Source organism: Pantherophis guttatus, chromosome 4 (genome assembly GCF_059756535.1).
Source record: "Pantherophis guttatus breed Tessera chromosome 4, ASM5975653v1, whole genome shotgun sequence".
NCBI classification, from domain to species: domain Eukaryota; kingdom Metazoa; phylum Chordata; class Lepidosauria; order Squamata; family Colubridae; genus Pantherophis; species Pantherophis guttatus.
This window is the reverse complement of record NC_142066.1, coordinates 32,335,635-32,356,620: the sequence shown is the minus strand read 5'-3', so window position 1 is coordinate 32,356,620 and position 20,986 is coordinate 32,335,635. Positions and strand designations below refer to the sequence as shown.

General features: G+C 39.5%; 1 protein-coding gene across 1 annotated transcript; it reads left to right on the top strand.

Moving 5' to 3' along the window:
* The first annotated feature begins 1 nt into the window (after position 1).
* On the top strand, positions 2-19,494 carry LOC117669152 (WD repeat-containing protein 18-like). The gene is made up of 10 exons (XM_034423368.3): positions 2-559; positions 1,128-1,212; positions 4,034-4,169; positions 4,883-5,072; positions 5,683-5,791; positions 7,594-7,625; positions 7,804-7,903; positions 15,862-15,927; positions 17,124-17,216; positions 18,536-19,494. Exons 1-10 carry the CDS (start codon positions 447-449, stop codon positions 18,656-18,658), a joined length of 1,047 nt encoding a protein of 348 aa, XP_034279259.1. The 5' UTR covers positions 2-446; the 3' UTR covers positions 18,659-19,494.
* Positions 19,495-20,986: the final 1,492 nt, after the last annotated feature.

Sequence of the window (20,986 nt, the reverse complement as noted above, 5' to 3'; positions counted from 1 at the left end):
TAGTGCAGGGATGAGGGGGCAGAAGGCTTTGAGGCAGTTGGGAGTGTGGGACATGGGGATGATGGGATGGGAAGAACTTTGCATAGCTGGCAAGTGGTTGAGTTGGAATTAAAGACATGGATGGGGGAAAGGGCTCTTGGATCAATCACCTGGGAGGTCAGGGAATGAAAAGAACCATGGTAGCCATTTGGTGCCACATTATATATTCCCCACCTAACTCGGTATTTTATCCTAAATGTAGCGGCACTGCATGTTCTCAGGGGAGATCTGTGGTTTGAAAGGCGACTCAGAGGGCTCCAGCATGCAACATGCTTGCTCCAAGACTGAACTGTTCAATCTCCCCCAGAATGTTGGGAATCCATTGAGAAAATAGGAATGTAAAAACCCAGCAAAATGTCTAACTTCCCTCTTGTCCTTCTCCTTGAAGACCTGCACCCCCCCAGGCCATGCAGTCTGGACGCCGGGGGCGCTTGTCCGTTGCAGGGCCAAGCAACCAACCCCAAGATACCCTTACCACCAGCCCCTCCATATCTGGTGATCTTCGGCTGCTCCACACAATGTAGGTAACTACGTGAAGGAGGTGATGATGTTTTCTTCTCCCCATCAACTGATGGTTTCTAGCTGGCCGAGACCAGGTGAAAGTGCTGGTTGCTTAAAGCTTTGGATAGGTGGAGGTGTCCCTATGTAAGGAGCATCCTTTCCCATACAAAACTGTTTAACGCTGGCTTACACGTTTCAGCAGAGTTCAGGCTGATGCTCTAAGCCAGCATTTTTAGAAGCAGCTGAAAAATACATCCCTTCCTGGTAATTCCTACAGCTATGACATGGCAAGGCTTTTCGGCTTGACCTTGATGTATTGTTAGATTTCTGGCTGACTTCCTGATTTATTCCTTCAGTATTTATGGCTGGGCTATTATTTTGTTTTCTGTTCGGTTTTATATTTGAATCCTTTTTAAAAAATTATGACTTGTTTATTTGGCGTGAAGGCCTGCGCCTTATAAATATGTTGGATTTTCAGCCTCCGTAATTTGAAATGTGAGGTTCCTGGATTTAGCATTGTTATTATCATCAGCGACAAAAGAGGAAAGCTACTAAATGCGAATATTTTGGTCATCCTTCCCAAACAGAGACTGTGGAGATCAGCTTCTTTGCTGCCAGTTCAATAACGATGGGACCAGGGTTGCAGCAGGATTGCGTACTGGAGCCATTAAGGTCAGTGTCAGTCAGGGAAAGAGGACAGTTCCAGAAACCAGGATTGTCCCCAGAGGGGAAATCAAAAAATCCAAGAACACAGCCACATCCATGCAATTGAAGCTCCACGTCTTTTTCATATATGAGACATATATGTTACATATGTGTGTGTGTGAGAGAGATCTGACTTACATAGCTGCAGCTCAGAAATGGGCACTTCAATCCCCACAATGGAAGAATGGCTACAAAAGTGGATGGAGTGAGCAGACATGGCTAAATTGACTGCTTTGATAAAAGGAAAAACACAAGTACTTTTGTTTCTACTTGGAAACCGTTTTGGGATTTTCTGCTTGAGGTGGTTAAAAAAATGAAACTTTGATTTTGGGTTTTACCAATTAGATAGATTTGTTGATACAGAAATGGCTAGTTTATACTACTATGTAAAAGGAAAAAGTTGAGGTTTGATGTTACTATCTTATTTTACTGCACCAAGGGAGTCAGAAGTCAAAGCCTTTTCTTTCTTTTTTCCCTTCCTTTCTGCACTCTTCCCTTCACTTTTTCCTCCACTATTTTTCCTACTATTTGTTTTTGTATTTTTTATATTTTATATTATAAACAAATAATTTAAAAAAAAAGAGTTCCCAACCAGGGGCTCTTAAAATCCAAAAAATTGCATAGCCACAGCTACCTTCTTAACTTTTTTACACACACAAATACCACCTACAAACAGGTGCCATACTATCTTTGGCCTCAACGTTCAGCAGTCTTACCTAACCTGGCTCCCTCTCCCAGATGTGCTATACTCCAAGAGACTGAGGTGAAAAGCAACAGGCTCAAAAGACTGGTAGAGATTTTGAACACCCACCTCTGCCTGCTGGAAATCAAAAGCAGGGGATGAGCGGGATCAGAGATTACAAAATTCTTTGCCCTTTCTTTTTTGGCATCCGATCAATGATCACAGATTTTCAGCAAGCTCAAAGCATTCTGCACAATGCTTGCTTCAAGATAAAATCATGAGTACATCAAAGCATTACAGAACTGAAGAAAGGATAATTTACAACAACGTAGGAGCTCCTGTGATGTAATAGTTATAATGTTGGACTAGGAGTGGAGAAAATTGGATGCAGGTCTATTCTAAAGTGTGGAAAGTCACCAGATGACTTGGGGCCAGCCCCTTCCTCTCAATCATTTCATAGGGGTTCACAATGAAGAGAGATCCCTCATATACCGCTTTGATATTCTAAAGGAGATTATAAATATAATCAATTATACTACTCAGAGATTTGCAATCTTAAATATATTTACCAAAGAGTAAAACCACCAGACTCCAAAGGACTGGCATCTAAGTAGATCCACACAGAACTGCAATGAATGGTGATTTGATTGGCTCATGATATCATTAAAATTAGAGCTCCAACTATTAGTGTACAGATAGTCCTTGACTTGCGACCATAATGGAGCCCAAAATTTTTGTTGCTAAGTAAGACATTTGTTAAGTGAGCTTTGCCCCATTTTATAACTTTTCTTGCCACAGTTGTTAAGTGAGTCACTGCAGTTGTTAAGTTAGTAACACTGTTGCTGAGTGAATCTGGTTTCCCCATTAACTTTGCTTGTCAGAAGGTCATAAAAGGTGATGATGCAACTGTCAGAAATGTGAGTAAATTGCCAAGCATCTGAATTTTGATCACATGATCATTGGGAATACTGCAAGAGCTGTAAGTGTGAAAAACAGTCATAAGTCCCTTTTTTCAGTGCTGTTGTAACTTTGAACAGTCACTAAATGAACTATTGTAAGTTGAGGACTAACTATATGTTGTAAGTTGTCTCACATCAAGGAGCCCCACTGGATCATTCAGCTTCATTCAATAGGGATAGATAAACTGTGGTCTTCACAGCATACCTGAATTGTATCACCAACATTTGGCAATAAGCCTCTTCAGTTTTGTTCAATGTGACCCTTTCTTTCCTTCCTTGCTTCCTTGCTTCCTTCCTTCCTCCCTCCCTCCCTCCCTCCTTCTCCCTTCCTTCCTTCCTAAATATATTCCAGTTATAAACCCTCAACCTGCTAAAACAAACACACACACATTCAAACAAGGAAAGGATACCTCCTACCACATACACACACATACTCCAGGGGTGAAATCCAGCAGGTTCTGACAGGTTCTGGAGAACCAGTAGTGGAAATTTTGAGTAGTTTGGAGAACTGGCAAATGCCACTTCTGGCTGGCCTCAGAGTGGGGTGGGAATAGAGATTTTGCAGTATCCTTCTCCCAGGAGTGGGGAGGGAATGGGGATTTTGCAGTATCCTTCCCCTGCCACCCCCACCAAGCCACGCCCACCAAGCCATGCCCACAGAACTGGTAGTAAAAAAATTTGGATTTCACCACTGACACACAGACACATAAAATGCTATTAAACCTGGACATTATTGAAGTTACGATTATTCTCCAGGATCCCCGACAAATTTGTTTCCTGGATGGTGAGGGTTGAATGTGGGTACTGGTATGCCTTCAGAAATTTGCAAAGTATATAGTGTACATTAAATCCGTTCTACAGAAATGGAACCATAGTGCTATTCAAAGTGTTGTTCTCTGCTATATTATCAATTTCAGCTCCAAAATTACAATTTTATAGAACATAGTTTCATGATATTTTCCATGGGAAACACCTACATTCCTTTGGATTTCTATGGTATGGTTTTTGCTTAATGGAATATTAGCCATTTCTTGTAAATTGTTAACTTCCTGTCATCCTGATATCTCTTCTCTCCTGAGCTCAATTTATTTTCTCCTGTCTCAAAGTTTAGTGCTGATATTCCTTTGTCTCCTCTCCTGTGCTTAAGGTTTATTCTGTCAGTGATGGATCACTTCATCACATTCTTGCTGATAATGAAACAACATCCCTAGGACTTCCTACCACCTCACTGCACTTTATGCCCCGTGGACCTGCCCACAATGGAGATGTCATACTTACCACCTGTAAGTAATACTTTTCTGATATGAGGAATTGGCACACAGTATTCATTTCTTTTTGTTTGGGGTATGCAAGGCTATGAATATTATTAAGCCTTCATAATAAAATAAATGTTAAATTTATTGTAAAGAAGGACTATGAGTGACATGACAACAGTGTTCCAATATCTGAGGGGTTGCCACAAAGAAGAGGTAGTCAAACTATTCTCCAAAGCACCTGAAAGCAGGACGAGAAGCAATGAATGGAAACTAATCAAGTTCTAATCTAGAATTAAGGATAAATTTCCTGACAGTTAATCAGTGGAACAGCTTGCTTCCAGAAGTTGTGAATGCTCCAACACTGGAAGTTTTTAAGAAGAGATTGGACAACCATTTGTCTGAAATGGTATAAGATTTCCTGCCTGAGTAGGAGGTTGGACTAGAAGTCCTCCAAGATCCCTTTCAATTCTGTTATCTTGTTATTTGGTTTAGTTTGATATGTGAATGGAGCTATTTAGCATTGCCATTTGTACTTCTCTTGATCGTCTAACTGTGGCTGCATCCTTAAGCATTGACACAGAAAACCTATTGCACATTTGATGTTTTACAAAGTTGTTGAAGTGAGAAAAGGATTCTTCCTAATTGTGCTCCTTTTTGACTTTTGTTGCCTTATGAAAAATAATGTTCTCTATCTACATTGAATAATATCATTACATCTCTGAACTCTCTCCCAACCATAGATTCTGGCGGGAAAGTGAAACTATGGCACGTCTCTACTCATACCTGCGTGCGTACCATCACAGAAGATCGCCAAACCCTCGCATCCTGTTTCAATCCTTCTGGCTCCAGGTTTCTCACAAGTGGAGCAGGACCTGGAATTTACATGTATGATGCTCAGACTTGGGATAAATTGCAAAATTTTCTGCCCAGGTACGCTGTTAAGTTTCGGACATTAGCTCTTGAGAGGGTCAGAAATTGTAAGAAGTAAATAATGGGCTCAACTTAGTAGGGAATTTTATGGATGGTTTTTGGCTTTTAAGTGAAATTGTAATGGACAGAAGGAGGAAGAGCTCCAACCAAGACAATGGTCAGGTAAAAGAAAATATTTGTAGCTCTTATTGGTGGTTTGGTTCCCCAAGCTAGCTGTTTGGCTTCCGAACATTTCGTCACCAGGCTAAGTAATGGCATCACCAAAAACGTTGAAGTGTCTCATTTCAGTTCTCCTCTGCTTTTAAATGGTCTTGTGTGGTTATGTGGTTGGTTGACTGTGTGGTTGACAGGTCACATGATGCAAAGATCACATGGGTGGGGTTGGAAATCGTGCTGGTTGAAGGTCACATGGTCACAGCATGCAAAGGTCACCTGGAGGTCAAAGGAACTCTTGAGTTTGGGCTAGAACTGTAACCTGAGTCTCAGACAAGATTCTCTGTAGGCCACATGAAGATAAAGGGAGTGTGTTAGTACAGCCTTATAATAAAAGTAGTATTATCTTGCATAATTTAGGTTTCCTAATCTGGACTATCTCATCTTTTTCCTCCAGCGATTCCCCAACGGTGATGGATGGGCATATGTCTCGAGTCTATGCTTTGACCTTCTTCCCAGAAAATAACGAACGCTTCATTTCTGGAGGATGGGATGATACAGTGCAGGTGAAACTCTGGGACTCAACCAGGAACATTGGTTGTGCTGCTGAGCAGTTATGGGGTTGAGAATTGGCAAATGGAAATTTCAGGATCCAGTACAGAAAATAGCCCATGAAAAATACTTTTCTCTATTTACAGGCATACATTAAAAAGAAAGCCTGCCTGGGAATAATTCTCACTTTATCCACCCCAGCTTTTTTTATTTTGAGGGGGGCTGCTGGTAGTGTCTTATCCTGAAAATATCAGAGTTACTCTAGAGTTCCAGGTTTGAACAACCCAAAACCTCAGCCAAGTTGACCACTATTTTGCACAAACACAGGGAGAACCTATAAAACATGCATAATACCCATTGGTGCTGCTCTGCCTTCATTCATGTGAACCCACGGTGGTTTGATTCAAAATAGGAAGATTGGGGGTGGAGCTTAATAGCAATAGTAATAACAATAGTACTTATATACCATTTCATAGTGCTCTACAGCCCTCTCTAAGCCATTTACAGAGTCAGTGTACTGCCCCCAACAATCCAGGTTTTACCTCATTTTACCAACCTCGGAAAATTGGAAGGCTGAATCAACCTTGAGCTAGTCATGATCAAACTCCTTGCAGTCAGCAGAATTAGCCTGCAATACTGCATTCTAACCACTGTGCGACCATAGCTCTTAATGTCCCCACCTCCACCCTCAGCCTCCTTTTAAAAATAATTCACTTGTCTCTATAATGGGGGGAAGAATGGGGAGATTAAGGGAAAAAAAGGCCTGAAGGAAAAGATTAGGTTCCCCTTACCCCATTCCATGTTTAAATGGTCCAAAGCAGTGGTGAGTTGCCCCCGGTTCGCACTGGTTCTATAGAACCGGTAGTAAAACTGGTGGGAGGCTCCGCCCACCCACCCCGATGTCATCAGAACGCTTTTGTGCATGCACACGGCCCCGTTGTGAACCGGTAGTAAAGGTAAGTAGAACCCATCCTGGTCCAAAGGTGTGGACCAGGGGTGGGTTCTACTTACCTTTACTACCGGTTTGCAATGGGAGTGTGCACGCACATGTGCAGATCACCCATGATGACATTGTGGCAGGTGGGCGGAGCCTCCCGCCAGTTTTACTACTGGTTCTATAGAACCGGACTAAACCAGGAGCAACCCACCACTGGTGTGGACTACGGGTGTGCAATCTTTGGGAATCTTTAAAATCTTTTTTTTTTTTTAATTTGATCTTCGAATGGCATCAGGTGCAGATTACAGACAGATGGGTAGCAATGTGGTGCCATCTCTGGAGGGGATGAGGCTGGATTTTTCTGCCATTTGGAGGGTAGGATTTGAATTGGTCAAGTGGCTTCTAACAGATGTGTAACACTATTAAAAGAAAGCAGTGGGGTTTTTAATATTTTAACCATGCTGTCCAAAATAAGTAATTTAGCTGTAAAGTTTAGCTTTGCCATCTTGGTAGGAAGGTCTCTGCAGGCCACAGGGAGTTTCGGGCTTTGGGAGACATACTTTAAAATGCATCCTGGAATCATAGGTGCCATTGATTGTTCCAACTCCCAGGCCATGGACTAGCACCTGGCCGCAGCATGCCAGAAACCGGTCCATGCAAACAAGCAAAGTCCCATCTGTGAGATGCAGGCAGCACACAAAACCACACCCCCTCAGGTCCACTGAAAACCTCTCTCCACGGAACTGGTCCTTAGTGCCCGAAAGGTTGGGGGATACTGCTATAGGCGATAAATCAGGCAAGGAAAATGTTATCAAGTGGGCCTTGGAGGGTGTGAAGTTATCTAACAACATTTTTTTTTTTTGCTTTTTCTCCTTCTAGTTTTGGAACACACAATTTCCACATTCTCAACGGTATGCCTAAATATCTCCCTTACTTCTCCATTCAGCACCATTACTTCACTCTTTGGGCCCTTCTCCACCTCCTCCCTCTTCCATTTCTCCTTTTTTCTTTCTTTCTCTAACCTATTGTTTCTTCTTCTGTAGCTTCTGTTCTTACATTTTCCCCACCTTTGCTCTGCCCTTGTCACAGGCGTATCTCTGGGCCCCACATCTGTGGGGATGCTCTGTCAATAGACAAAACGGGCTCACAGATTTTGACGGGATCCTGGAGGCGGCATAACACCCTGCAGGTAAGAGTGGTGAAGAGACATCTCTGAAGCTCCAAAGTTGATGTAGAGGTTTTGGAGATCATTTGGATTTGGTTCCTTTGACACAGAACCAATAGAAGAGAATAATTGTAGCTCAGGGTTGGATTGTGGGGTCCTTGGTGCTCTCTGAACTTGGTTGTTTTCTCGCAGATGTTTTATTACCAAACTAGGTAACATCATCGGTGCTAGAGGGAATGGGTTTGATCTCTGTTTATCTACCAGTAGCTTGCCCTATCAATATTTATGGGAGTAGTCTTGATGGTTCCTCAATTAGATTGTTAGATTTTTTGTCTGAGTTTGTAATTCCGTGATTGGGATATTGTTTATTTCTTGATTCTTGGTCTAGTATTAATAGCAATAGCAATAGCACTTAGGCTTATATACCACTTCACAGTGATTTGCAGTCCTCTCTAAGTGGTTTACAGAGTCAGCATATTACCCCCAACAATCTGGGTCACCATTTTACTGACCTCGGAAGATTGGAAGGCTGAGTCAACCTTGAGCTGGTGAGAATCAAACTGCTGGCAGTCAGAATGAGCCTGTAATATTGCATTTTAACCACTGTACTATCATGGCTCTCTTATCTTGGTATTAACCTGGGTGTGGACTGTTGATGGGGAAACGTTTTGGTCTTTTTGGTTTTTTTATTGTCTCTTTTTAATGGTATTTAAGGTTTATTTCTATGTACCTATTGTGCACAAGTGCGATAAATCAATGATCAACAGGCATTAAGATTGCAATATCCTGGGATCACTTGATTGCTATCTGCAACCTTCCCAGTCAATTTCCAACAAGCTAGATCAATGAGGGAAGTCTGATTTGCTTAATGACTGCATGATTCATTTAACAACTTTGATGATTCGCCTAACAACCCCGGCAAAAAAGGTTGTAAAATCAAGCACAACTTTTTTTTTATTGCAAAAGTTTTACAATTACATTTTCACCCCTTTTTTTCACCCCCCCACCTCCCTCCCCAAACTTCCCGTCCTCCCTAACCCTCCCTAACCCTCCCCCCCCAGACTTCCCTATTATGTACTCATAACTAATAACACTGATATATATACCTGAACCCATCCCTCCCCCTACATAATTTTCCCTCTTTGTCTCTTTATATTAAAATATTTCTAATACATTGTTTTCAAATAAAAGCTATTTGATACTTTCTAATTTGGTATTTGTTCTGAACATATTCTATCCACCTTTTCCATTCCCATTCATAAGTCTCTTGTGAACAATCTTTTAAATATGCTGAAATCTTCGCCATCTCTGCAAAACTAGCCATCTTCGAAGTCCATTCCTCGATAGTAGGCAAAGCTTCATTCTTCCAATATTTACCTATCAACAATCTTGCTGCTGTTATCATATACAATATTAATTTTGTTTCATCCCGTGTAAAACCCTTAACTATGCCCAATAAAAACAATTGTGGAGAAAATTGAATTTTTTTCTTCAAAACATTCTGCATGACCCACCATATTTTTATCCAAAAAGCCTTAACTTTCCTACAGGTCCACCAAACATGATAATACGTAGCATCCAAACATTCACATCTCCAACATTTTGGCTGAACATTAGGGTACATACATGACAGCTTTTTAGGATCTAGATGCCATCTATAAAACATTTTATAAAAATTTTCCCTCAAATTCTGCGACTGTGTAAATTTAACATTCTGAACCCAAATTTTTTCCCATGTTTCCAACATCACTGGTTCTTCAAAATTTTGTGCCCACTTAATCATACAATCTTTAACTAATTCCGTTTCTGAATCCCTTTCTAGCAAAACATTGTAAAGCCTTTTAATATGCATTGGACCTTTCTCTCTTATATGTCTAACCAATTCTTCCTCATGCAACATAATACCAGTTTTTTGGTCCTCTTTCCATCTCAATTGTAATTGATTATATTGTAACCAGGTTAAATTAATCCCTTCGTCCAACAGTGTCTGCAATGTCTTCAACTGCCATCTGCCCGCATCTGTAAAAAGAACCTCTTTGTATAAAAACCCCCCGAGTGACATTATATTTGTATTCCACAAGGTATGACCAAGATCCAGCCATAGCGGTATTTTATAATCCCATTTGAGTCGGTGCTTCTTCCAAACTCTCATCAAAGAGTCTCTAAGTATATGACTTTTAAATACTTTATCAACTTTGTCATCATAAAATAGGTAAGCATGCCATCCAAATTCAAGATCAAAACTTTCTGCATTCAATATTCCAGCCTTTTTACTTCCAAACCAATCACTTGTTAAAGTTAAAGCTGCTGCATCATAGTATAACTGTAGGTTTGGAAGTTTAAGGCCTCCTCTTTCTGGAACATCTTGCATAATTTTCAATTTCACTCTCGGCTTTTTCTCGTTCCAGACAAACTTATTAAGTCCAGTTTGCCAAACTTTCAGTTGTTTATCACTTTTAAGCACCGGAATCATTTGAAACAAAAACAGAAATCTTGGCAAAATGTTCATCTTAACTGCTGCTATTCTTCCAAGTAAAGACAGTTGCAGCTTTTTCCAAGTCCCCATGTCTTTCTGAACCTCTCGCCACAACACCTCATAGTTATTTTGAAACAATTTCATGTTTGATTCTGCAACCTGAACTCCAAGATATTTTACCTTAGGTACAATTTCAAAACCTGCCCTCCTTTCAAACTCATGTTTACGATCTTGTGTCATATTTTTGACTATCATTTTAGTCTTTTTTGAGTTCACTCTGAAACCTGAAACTCTACCATAGTCTTGTATAATGTCGTTCATCAAGATTATTGATTCCATTGGTTGTGATAGGGTAACCACCAGATCATCTGCAAATGCCTTTACTCTATAATCCTCTTGCCTTATCATTATGCCTTTCAAAATTTTTGAGTCCCGTATTGTATTTAGCAAGACTTCCAATGTTAAAATAAATAAAAGTGGGGACAACGGACATCCCTGTCTTGTTCCTTTTTCAATTTTAAACTCTGTCGTCAAACTTCCATTAATAATAATCTGTGCTTTTTGCTCTTGATAAATTGCTGAAATTGCCTGTGTAAGCTGGTCCCCAAAGCCCATCTTTTTTAAAGTCTTTAGTAGAAAATTCCAATCCACTCTATCAAAGGCCTTCTCCGCATCCAAAAAGACCAGCACTGCAGAAATCTGTTTATTCTTATCAAGATATTCCAATAAGTCTATTACTTGCCTTACATTGTCCTTCATGTATCTACCCTCAATAAATCCCGCTTGGTCCTCATGAATCACCTTTTGGATTACTGGCATCAACCTGTTGGCTAATACCTTCGCGTAAATTTTATAGTCTGTGTTCAAAAGAGATATTGGTCTGTAGTTCTCTGGTTTTTTAGGACCAACTTGTTCTTTTGGTATCAAAGATATATAAGCAGTTGTCCAGGATGGGGGTATTTTACCCCCTTGTTGAATATTGCAAAATAAATCTCTAAGTTGTCCCACCATTTCAGCTTGTAAAGTTTTGTAATACACTGCAGTCAAACCATCCGTGCCAGGAGCTTTGGCTGTTTTTAGCTGTTTAATTGCTGCTGTTATCTCCTCCTCTGTTATAGGATAATTCATTCTTTCCTTTTGTTGATCAGTAATTTTTGTAACTCTCTTATCCTTTAAATATTTTTCTATAAGTCCATTCTGCACCTCATCTTTGGCATATAGTTTAGTATAATAATCCACAAAAGCTTCTTTAATTAGTTTTTGTTGAAAGATTTCTTTCCCTCCAATATCAATACTATCAATAGTCCGTATACTTTGTTTTTTCCTCAATGTGTAAGCCAACCATCTGCCCGGTTTATTAGCATTGCAAAATGTATTATGCTTCGCGTATTGTAAACTTGTTGCAACTTGTTCCGCCATAAGCATTTGGAATTGGTCTTTCAAAAGTTTTATAGCACTTCGTATTCTTTCATCTGTTGGGTTTTTAATAAGTAACTGTTCTTTATTCTTTATTTCCATTTCCAACTCAGATCTTTTCTTTTGTCGGAACAGTCTATGTTTAGAATTCATGTAGATAAGTACCCCTCTCATATAAGCTTTACTTGCATCCCAAACAATTTCAACTGGGGTACCTTTATTCAAATTTATTTCAAAAAATTCTTTCAAATGCTTTTTAAGTTCTATTATATTTTTTTCATATCTAAACAGGTTCTCATTTAATCTCCAAGAACGTCTCTCAACCTTATCCATCTCGATTTCTATCCATACAGGACTATGATCAGTCAAAATTCTTGGAAAAATCTTTGTTCTTTTTGTCTTAACAAGTAGATCATTTGACAACAAGATAAAATCAATCCTAGAAAAAGATCTATGTCTATCAGAAAAAAAAGTGTAATCCAATTCATTTGGGTTATGTATTCTCCAAACATCTTTTAGTTCCATATCTTCTTTCATATCAAAAAAGGTCTGTGGTAATCTAATTCTAGACTTTGCCAAGCTCTTTTTATCTAATTTAGAATCAATTACTCCATTCCAATCTCCCATAATTAAAATAGATCTGTAGTCCCATTGCAATATTTTAGTATGTAACATCTTGTAAAAATAGTCCTGTTGTTGGTTGGGAGCATAAATTCCAATCAAAAGAATTTGACCATTTGCTGTAAACAATTCAATTGCTACAAATCTACCATCTTGATCTATTTCTATAACTTTTGCTGTTAATTTTTTATTTACATAAATAACCACACCATTCTTTTTCTGCGAAGTTGAAGATATATAATGTGCTCCTAGTTTTGAGTTTATCAAATATTTTTGATCTTGAGTTGTAATGTGCGTTTCTTGTAAACATATTATATCATTATTAAATTGTTTCAAATATGTAAATAATTTTTTCCTTTTCTGTGCTGAATTCAACCCATTGACATTCCAAGATAAACACTTAAAGGTCATTAGCCTCTTCATGGAGCGCGGAGCAATATGCTTGAAGTTCATCCACAAGCTTCGATCTCGCTCCTCCCATAGCGCCAATCTCTTGTGCAGTGCTCTTAACTGCCTTCTTGTCTTGTCTTTCCTGTTGTTGTTGTTGCTTCTGTTTAAGTAGCTTGGATTGAGCTCTAGTTATACGTTGATCTTTAACTTCAGTCAACTGAATCAAATCCAAAATTGGAGAAGAATCCAGCGATGGCTCACTCAGAATACCTCCTTCTGCACCTTGCACGTTTTCTAATTCCTGCTTAGACTGTTCTTTCAATTGCCTCTCTTCACTCTCCTTAATCTCCAGAACTGTAGATGTACATGGAGATGGTGTTCTTTCCATAAGAATAGTACTGTAAAAGTGTTGCGCCTTCTCCACGGTATTCAACCGATATCCTTCTCCCTTATATCTGAAAATTACCCCAGCTGGTGCATCCCACCGGAAGGGTATCTGTAAATTTTTCAATTCCTTAACAAGAAAACCAAATTCTTTTCTAGCTTTCAGCATTTTAGGAGGTAACTCTTTAAAAATTACAAGCCGTGAGCCCCCCACTTGTATAGAGGTGTGAAAAGATTTTTGCAGGATATCATTTCTAATTTCTCTCTCAGTAAAGTATACGACCACATCTCTGGGTAATTGTCTTTGCCTGGCCACCCAAGAGTTCACTCTGTAAATTTTATCTATTTTATGAAATACCAAATCAGGATTAACTTGTAAAATCTTAGCCAGGGCTTCAGAGCAAACTTGTCTCAAGTCCTGTCTTTCCTCCTCTCGAATTCCCCGAAGCCGTATGGCAAATTCCATCGCCCGGAATTGTATCATAACAATCTCATCTTCAATTCTCTGCATTTTATTGTCAACTTCATCAATTTTATAATCATTGTCTTTCATCCTAACATTAACTTCTGATTTAAATTCTTCAACTTTAAAATCAACTTTCCCAATAAAATCTGCCAGGCCAGACGCCACTTCTGATATTTTTTTGGTCACCATAATTTGATTCTGTTTCACCATGTCTTTAATTTCATTAATTTCCTGCAAAAATTCCTGATGTGATTTTTGAAGTTCCTGTTGTGATTCTTGAAATTTATCATCCAAAGTTTTAGAAATAAATTCTTTTAAATCTGCCACATCAAATTCTTTTTTCTGAGTTTGTAACTGTTGAGCAGGGGGAAGTTGCGTTTGCTGTTTGTGTGTGGGGGATCCCCCCCCTAATGCCTTCCCTTCCTGCTTCTTTGAAGCCATCCTGGCTCGTGATCTAGTTTTTCTAAAGAGGGAGGTTCCTTTTCCTTTCCCTCCTGCACAAAGACTTCTAAAAAAGTCCCCCAGATTTGATCAAACAAGGGTTAAAATAAAGCAAAGTCCAATATTGAAAAGGGAAAAAATTTCCCAGTTATTTCTCTTATAACAAGCGAGGCAGCTTAGTAGCAACTTGGAAACTTTGTAGCAAAACAAAGTAACTTCACCAATCCACACTCGCTGGCTCGTTAACTCTGAGGCTAGGCGCCATGTTTTTTCAAAGCACTTTCACTCATTTGCATTTTCTCAGATTGAAAAGTCAACAAAGTGCTAATACTTGCGTTTCCAAATTTCAGGATTCAGGTAGTTTCGCTGTTTATTAAAGCTGGTTCTTTCGCTTTAAATTTCCTGCAGCCGGCTTGTTCTGCAGAAGCAGAATCGTCCCACGCCGCCCGGAGTCTCAGCAGGTTGGAAGGGAGCCGCGCCTGTTTCCTCCCCAGAAACGATTCCCTGGGGGGTTACAGGGGCTCGACCTGTGCCCTGCTATCTCTCCTCCAACAATCCTCAGGATTTTGAAGTTTTCGAGCCGCTTCTCGATCGCGAAGCGGCTCTACAGGCGGCGGGGCTGGCGGAGCTTCAAAGAGCGCCGCCGTCGCCGAAGACAAGGAAACCGGAAGTTCCCAAATCAAGCACAACTTAACAACCACCTTACTCAGCAATGGAAATTTTGGTCCCAATTGAGGTCATAAATTGAGGACTCCTGGAAAAAAAATAGTGCTCAGTGCAAAAGTTACTGCAAATATGTATTGACTTTCAAATATTATAGAGAAATAAAACCCTGCCTTTCTCATTTATAACAGCTTTATCAAATCTATAATTCTGGATGAAATGCTATGTAAAAATAGACATGAGGAAAGTGCAGTCTTGTTATTGGTGTGTAATGTCATTGCAATTCTGCATTGATTATTGTTTTGAGATATTCATTTGAAAATAGGCCAAATTTCTATTTTCATCTATAAAATTTGGGAGGATAGAGTAGATTTCCTTGTGCAGAGTGAAACAAATTTGCAGGGAATGCTTCCAGATCATTTTTCTATTGTTGCATTATATAGTAAAATATATATGCAGAAGCTCCAGTTTATCTCTAATGCTCGAGATAAATGAGATGTGATATAATATGAATCATTCAAACATTCCTTTAAACAACAGATATGTCATATATTTATACACATTTCAGGTAATTCTATAAGCCCTATAAAATTCATGAATGAGAAATACATTCATTGGATTTAAATATCACACTAAGATTAGTGAGATGTGAATACCTGCCATTTTGCTTTGTCAGACATGATTTATTGCTTAGCATTATAGGTACACAGGTAAACAGATTTACAATAGGAATGACTATATGTAGCTCAGGTGAAGGATGAGGGTGAAGGTTCATTCTCTGAGCTTGTGGGTTGGTTTCCAAATGTTTCACTTGAGGTGACCCACACCTGACCCACCATAAGACCTTCACCTGACATGACTCTCATTTGATGTGACCTCCCCATCACAAGACCTACTGACCACACCTGAAGCCCTTATAAACAGAAGAACAGGGACACTGACATCTCCTAAATTACATTACCTAGCCTGGTAATGAAACGTTTGGAAACCAACCCACAAAGGCAGAGAACAAACATCCATCCACAAAATGTTTCTGAGAAACCATAGCATAAAAATCTGGAAATACAGTCTAGGAACCAGCCGATAAAATACAAATAAATATTATTATTTTTGCCTCTTCCCTAGGTTTGGGATGCTGAAACATGTGGCAAGATAATGGACATTCCAGAAGATTTTCGGGGTCACTCACAGGTTGAAGAACTATTTCTTATTATTCCCAAAACTCAGACAAAGCCAACATTTCCCAAAGTCTAGTGTCCTCTAGAAGTGTTGGATCATTTCGCATAAACTCTAACCAGCATGGAGAAGAGTGATATTAACCCATCATACATTTTTCAATAGGGCTCCTTTCTGAAAATAGCTACCAAACCACCAAATTTATAAGACACATGAAACCCCTTCTCTTATCTTCTCACTGCAAAATCCACTTGGATTTAATATTTCCACCTTACATTTCTCCAACCCTGTGATCACATTTCTTCAACAAGACTGTTCATTTTGGCTCAGCTGTGGTGCAAGACAGAATGCTCTGAATTTGGAACTCTCGTAGCCCATTTCCTCTTTGAAGGGAACTGTCCTCTTATCCTTTCTCCTGATTTTTGGACTTCAACAGCCCTTGTAGCTTTTGTAATGGGAATAGTCACTTAATGGCTATCGATACTGACCTTATTTTCCTGGAGAAATGTGGAAGGATAGTCATTGTCCAATGAATTTTTCTCTTCCACTGAAAAACAAACCAGACCAGACTACTGTTTTATGATTGTAGTATGCCCAACAACGTGAAATCACAGCTGCCAGCTCTTTAGCTGGTTTTGGCTGCTTACACATTGAGTTCTTCCCAAGGACATAGGGCATTGCGATGTATCAACTATATGGTATATACTATAGTAGTGGCTCCAAGCAGTGTGGCCTTTTGCAATTGAGAGATGGAAAATTTGCCAATATGCAGATTTTTTAAGTGCCATCCAAGATTTTTGAATATAGCACCCAGCATGTTGATAAACCACTGGGATCACCACAACTGTTCCATACCATAATCTTTCAATAGACTTTGGGTAGACTTGGTGTGGGACTGTATTTTCTGCCGCTGGTTCTCAGTCCTGCAATATCAAGGGGGTTGGAGATATTTGCAAGAAAACTCTTTTCCAGGATTGGGGGGTAAAAGTGAGAATGCCTCAGTTTTATTTGCGGTGATTTCAACAGTTATAGTTTCTCTGTCTGTAGCCCCATCATGTAGTCTTGTTCACTTATATAGATTGTGTGTCTTAGTGTCATTGTAACGGTGCACATCTGCCAACTGAAAGCTGATCATTCTTGGCAAAAAAAATGATAATAGGGTTCTTTTTTGATTGGTTTAATGAAGGGACTTTCTCTTGCTTTCCCCTCAGGTATATACTTGCCACTTCCTTGGCGCTGACTACATAATAGCTGGTGGGAGTCGGAACAACTTGTGTCGACTCATTGACAGAAGAATTCTCATGGTAAAATAGCTTTGCTAATCCTTGCAGGAAAGGGCTTGACTTTGTAGTAGGGCAGGTGTTTTGCACCCCATGTTTAGTCTCCAGGAGCTTGAGGGTCACACAACATGGACTTTGTGGTACCAACATGTACTCCGAGAGCATATTCACCAAGACAAATTCCTTATGTGTCCAATCACATTTGGCCAATAAAGAATTCTATTCTTTAAAAAAAAACATAATGGGTTTTGTTGTATTGTTATATTTATTAACCAACATAGTTATTTTGTATTTTAATTTTATTTATTTTTCTCTCTTTTAAAATTGTGATAAGGGTTTATCAAGCCATTACAGACTGGAATGTAGGAAAACTTTTTATCCTATGGCTGTGTGGATAGATTGATAGCTTCTAACATTCCTAAACTGAAAAGATAAATTCCCCAGGTCAGGATAGGATAGGAACATGTTTGATTTAATAGGATGTCCGGAATTTGTTAACGCTAATTGGTATCTGATTTGTCTCTTCGTGAACTCCAAACAACCTTTTTTCTCATTAACATCTTAAATTTTACACCCTTTGCCACCAGACCTCATTTAAATGGACATGCATGTAACATGTTTGACTACATGCAGCTGATTTACTGTGCAAAGAAGGGATTACTTTCATCCTGTCCAAACAACTTTTCTCTTATATTTTTTTTGATGTGTTCATTATAAAGCAGAATATAAGCTATGGATCTGGATTCCCTCTTTGAATGAGAGGACTCCCCTTTAATCAGAATGTTTTGAATAAATTGTAATTAAATGATCTTCTTGTCTCGGCCTGACTCATTGGAAAATATGCACACCAATGCACCAGCCTAAAAGACTATATTTGATTTTCAAACTCCCAAAAAGAAACCTGTGGTGGTAGCAGCTGATTTCTGCCCTCTTTCTTTTGTTCAGTAGTGGAGAGCTTGTCAATCAAAGAATACAGGGTTGGTGGGACTAATTTGTTCCTGGGGCAGGAATGAATTAGCAATGAATCTTCAAATTCAAAATACTGAAGGCAGCAACAGTGAATGGCAATGTTTATGCAGTGTTGGAAACAGAATATTGAGCTTGAAGGACTTATGAGGCGAAGGAATCAATTTATGATACCTTTCAGTTACAAGACTAAGTGAAGGGCTAGTTTGCAAGGGAGGATAGGGTAAGAAGAATATATTAAGCCTGTGTTTTTTCGAGCTCGACAACTGCTGACTGGAGAATTTTGGGAGTTGAAATCCACATATCTTAAAAGGTGCCAAGCCCGAAAAACAGTTTATTAAAGCCTCTTCTAATATCTATTTTCTTCTTCTTTCCAGAGCACAGGGGTACTTAATGACCTGCCTGGAGGTGTTTATAGTACCCACATCAGCTGTCGTGGAGTTCTAGCTGCAACTTCCAACAACTTCCTGTATCTTGCACAGACTCCAGTAAAACCTTGAAACTCTCCTCTGTCATTGCGAGGAACTCTTGCTACCACCTGAAGGATATCAGCAATGTCTTTGATCATCATGACTCTTACCAACCTTTCCTAGTATCCTGGATGTCAGTCAAAATCATGCAAAATCAGTCACCTTGGTATGCCTGCCGTCTCCCCATCATCTTCTGCTTCTCTGTGGACAAACAGAATCATGGTCTGTCCATAGAGACTCCTGCTTGATTGGATGTGCCCCATTTCATCATGCTGTGCTGATGTCAATCCCTTCTCAACATTATCCTCTGGAGATATTGTTCTGCTGGAATCATCTCATCATGGTTTTCTTCAATCATCTCATCATGGTTTGTTTCTGCGGAGATGTTTTGTTTTGATCTTGGGCCCAATGCTCTGTGACTCTCATCACATGCAATGTTCCATGCAAGAAATCTTAACTGTACATCATGTTTCCTGGGATTGGCACTAACTGGGTTAGTTCTGCAGTGAATATCCCATCTATTGTTGCTGCTGGCAATCCCAACATGCCTTGCTGCTTCAAACCTTTGCTTGACAATGTCTGTCATACACTTCATATTAAATTGACAGTGCCTGTTCTGAGGACCATATGGGGTTTGAAATGGTTCCCACAACCCCAGATTGCAGAGAATTCCATCATCCTCTGAACAGCTTTCTAATCAAACCACTGGAGGGGAAGAAGCGTCCAGTATTTCTGCCTTAAGTTTCCATCCTGCCTCGGGGGGTTAAGCTTTCTATGTCACTTCTTTCTCTCTTTTCATAGCCACCTCCTAGGGTGGCTGCCCTAAAAAAACTGCCTTGGTGCCAAAATAAAACATCTTGGCTGAATCTTTGTGTGTGTCCAGTAATGCTGGGTCTCTGGCAAGGAAAATGGGATCTATTGGAACAGGAATGCAATAGTGGGGAACTAAGGCTTCTGGATTCCTTGAAATGGTTAAAGATTTCATTCCTAGGGCTAAGTCATTGAATATGTGAAACAATAATATAAATATCTATATAGAATTGGAAGGAACCTTAGAGATCTTCTAGTCCAACCCATGCTTAAGCAGGAGAGTGGCTGTCTAGCCTCCAGTGATGGAGTACCCACAATCTCTGAAGGCAAGCCGTTCCACTGGCTAATTGTTCTCACTTTATAAAGTGGTACTAGTATTTCATATGATCTATCCCTCTGTTAATGCAACCTATGATTGTGTTGGCTTTTTTGGCTGCTGCTGCACATTGCTGGCTCATATTTAAATGACTGTCCTCCAAGGTCCCTTTCATAGTTACTGCTAATCTGTACATTTCATTTAATCTGTAGCTGTACATTTGATTTTTCTTGCTTAATTGTAAAGCTCTACGTTGAATTTCATTTTGTTAGATAGAAGGTTTTCCAGATCAAAGGAGTTATTTGATACTGAGGAAAGGATCAGGTACACTAGGCCAGTACCTCAATCATAATATCAAATTGTCTGGTTTGCCAGTAGACAATCAATCTGATCCCTGTAGATCACTTTTCAATTGATGGAAGAGTTGATTTCCCTTCCATATGGAAATAACCCACACTCCGGAAAATCTTTTTAGTTTCAATAGTAGTGAAATGCTGATATACAAGAAGTCTTTGAATTATGGCCCTTCATTTAGCAACTCTTTCTAAGTTAGAATGACTGCTGAATTAAGACAATGGCCATTGCAACATCCCTGCAGTCACATAATTGTAGTTATGGCACTTGTCAGCTATTGTGCATTTGTGATAGTTGTTGTATTCTGTGAGATGGATTTGCCATATTCAATCTTCCTAACTGGCTTCTGACAAGCAAAGTCAATGAAAAGCTGACAGGAGATCATAAGTCACATTCATGTGATGTCTTGGTTAACAATTGTGGGTGATATGCTTAATGACTGCAGTCATGTGATATCTTGTTTAACACAGCAGAAAAGCACAGCAGAAAAGGCCTTAAAATCAGGTGTGGTCATATGCTGCCTCACTTAATAATCACATTGCTTAATGATAAATTTTCTAATCCCTATTATGGTCATAAATTGAGGACTATCTGTATTAAATTCATTGCACTGTACAAAGGCTCATAACCAGGAGTTCAGGAAGTCAGGGAATCTTTTAAAAGAGGGTTTATCTAGTTTTCTAATCGTAAAATTGAGTTAAGAAAATAGGTGAGAGAGCCCAATCCAACTGCATCTTTGGCTATAGATCTGGATTGCAAGAGATTTTGGGGAACATAGTTCATACAACAGAAGGGAGAGGAAGAGAATGAAGTGCAATAGGGAATGTAGCCGTAAGTTGCCTAATACTTGAACCATACAAAGTACGCCAACAGATGTC